Source organism: Neltuma alba, unplaced genomic scaffold, assembly GCF_004799145.2.
Source record: "Neltuma alba isolate B1F8T4 unplaced genomic scaffold, ASM479914v2 tig00013788_pilon, whole genome shotgun sequence".
NCBI classification, from domain to species: domain Eukaryota; kingdom Viridiplantae; phylum Streptophyta; class Magnoliopsida; order Fabales; family Fabaceae; genus Neltuma; species Neltuma alba.
The window spans coordinates 1-1,884 of NW_021637909.1; the positions used below are offsets into that span (position 1 = coordinate 1).

The window sequence follows — 1,884 nt, forward strand, 5'->3', positions numbered from 1 at the left end:
AAAGTTTACAGAAAGGTATGTTATTTATAGAATTTGCATAACTGAGGCATATACCTGTCTTGAGAATCCAAAAAAGTACACTACTTGGATTGTATGATCTATATTTAAGAGTTGAATCAATAATCATTGCAGCAACGGTACATGAAGAGCTTTCCATGGGACGGCCACATTCAGCACAGGTCACTTCTTCTAGGCTTCTGCCATTGCTTCCTGGAACTATCAACCTATTACAATGGTGTGGGGTTCTTAGCTCTTGTATATATTCTTCCATTGCTATCAAAACCCCTTTCTCTTTTGCCTTGTCCTTCCATTTCTGATACTCATTAACACATTTCAGGAATGTTTCTCCTTTTGCTTTCACCATCTTCTCTGTTCCTCTGCCCATCACAGCCCATCCTTCCTCGCTTCGATCAAAGCTCACAATTGTCATCACTTCCTGCATTATTGGGTCACTCTCTACTGTTTTCCCCTGCTGTAACTTGGAGTGCCACATGCTTTCTACTCTAACCCAGAAGTACCATATTAATGTCAGGTCCTCCAGTGTACTGCTCAGCTTCTCTGAAATTATAGCTTCCGTGTTCTTCTTAACTTTCTCCCCTGGATTGCTTCTCCCTATGTATATCATTTCCAGTGGGATTTCCAGAGTCTCAGCCATAGCATATGCGCCTCTTGTGAATTTCCTAATCCACTCAAGATCTTCACCTCCATACAAGCATACGTATTTCCCTTCTGATATCTGAAACAAGTTTGCACTCCAGTAAGTTTAAGCCAGTAAATTTGTGAATTTGCATTTAATTGGAAAATGTAACATCTAGTATCAGTCTCAGTTTTCAAATAGCCTAGTTGAAAGGAGATATTCTGCATTTTTCCTAATGAAGTACTAGTATGAATTGTTTCGCATACCCAGCTTAGTGGACAAAACACATCTGCCAATAGCTGGAGTCCCCATGTTTGTTTCGCCCAAATGGATTCCTCGTCAGAAACTGCGAAAGGATATGCTAAGCATCCCCAAATCCACATAATGTGTAAAGCATTTAGGTTGACAACCTTTCCTTGCTGGTCCAACACAACAAGTATGGGCTTCTTCTTGAAATGCCAAATATCTTTAATGTACTTAATGACTGCTTGCTCTATCTGCCAAGGATCATAAATTGAGTACCATGGCATTGTTGATCGTAGGTCCTCCAACTTCTTCCGTTTCACTTCAGTACATGGGGTTGCCTTGTTCACAACTGGAAACCAAACGACTTCGTATGGAATAGGAAACATGTCTGGTTCCTCACGTGACTCGAGATGCATATGTCCAAGAATCATGATCTCTTGGTCAGAGAGATCGAGATCTGATATGAATAGCAGCACAATTTTACTCCTCAATGCATCACTGCTTACCTGAGGAAAAAGATAGAGAAGGTTGGCACTGACACATGGAAATATCAGACAAAATAGCATTTACATTGAAGTCTAACCCTTTGCTTGGTAGAACAATCAAGGAGTGGCAGTTGATCATCCTTGAAGTCAAACAAACCTTGAAGAATTTCCAAGTTGTCAGCGTGAGATGCATCAAAAAGGCGCACAAGTGTCTCGAAAGCTTCAGTTTGTTTGTTATCATCTGCATTAATACATAAATGTCCAACATCACCAGGATAAAAAGGTGTCCCGGTTATAGATGAATTCATTTAAGTGGTGCAAATCCACATAAGGAATTAGATTTACCCATCTGCTTATGTAAAAGGGCAAGCTGAGTCTGAAGGTGATTGTGTATGTTATTGAGCTTGTGAACCAGACTAGAAAGTTCCCAAGCCTCTGACATTGATGCTATATTTCTAACATCAATCCAGAAATTAATTAAAAAAAGAAAAAAGAGTTTGATTTCCAAAATCACCA

At 39.7% G+C, this 1,884-nt stretch overlaps 1 protein-coding gene across 1 annotated transcript; it reads right to left on the reverse strand.

The window, feature by feature from the left end:
* Positions 1-54: 54 nt before the first annotated feature.
* LOC114739161 (protein SIEVE ELEMENT OCCLUSION B-like) lies at positions 55-1,884 on the reverse strand (the record flags this gene model as incomplete). The annotated part of the gene is made up of 4 exons (XM_028927214.1): positions 1,714-1,884; positions 1,467-1,609; positions 904-1,389; positions 55-736 (listed from the first exon to the last, which is right to left on the reverse strand). Coding segments are annotated over exons 1-4 (1,408 nt in total), but the record flags the coding sequence as incomplete, so codon positions are not given.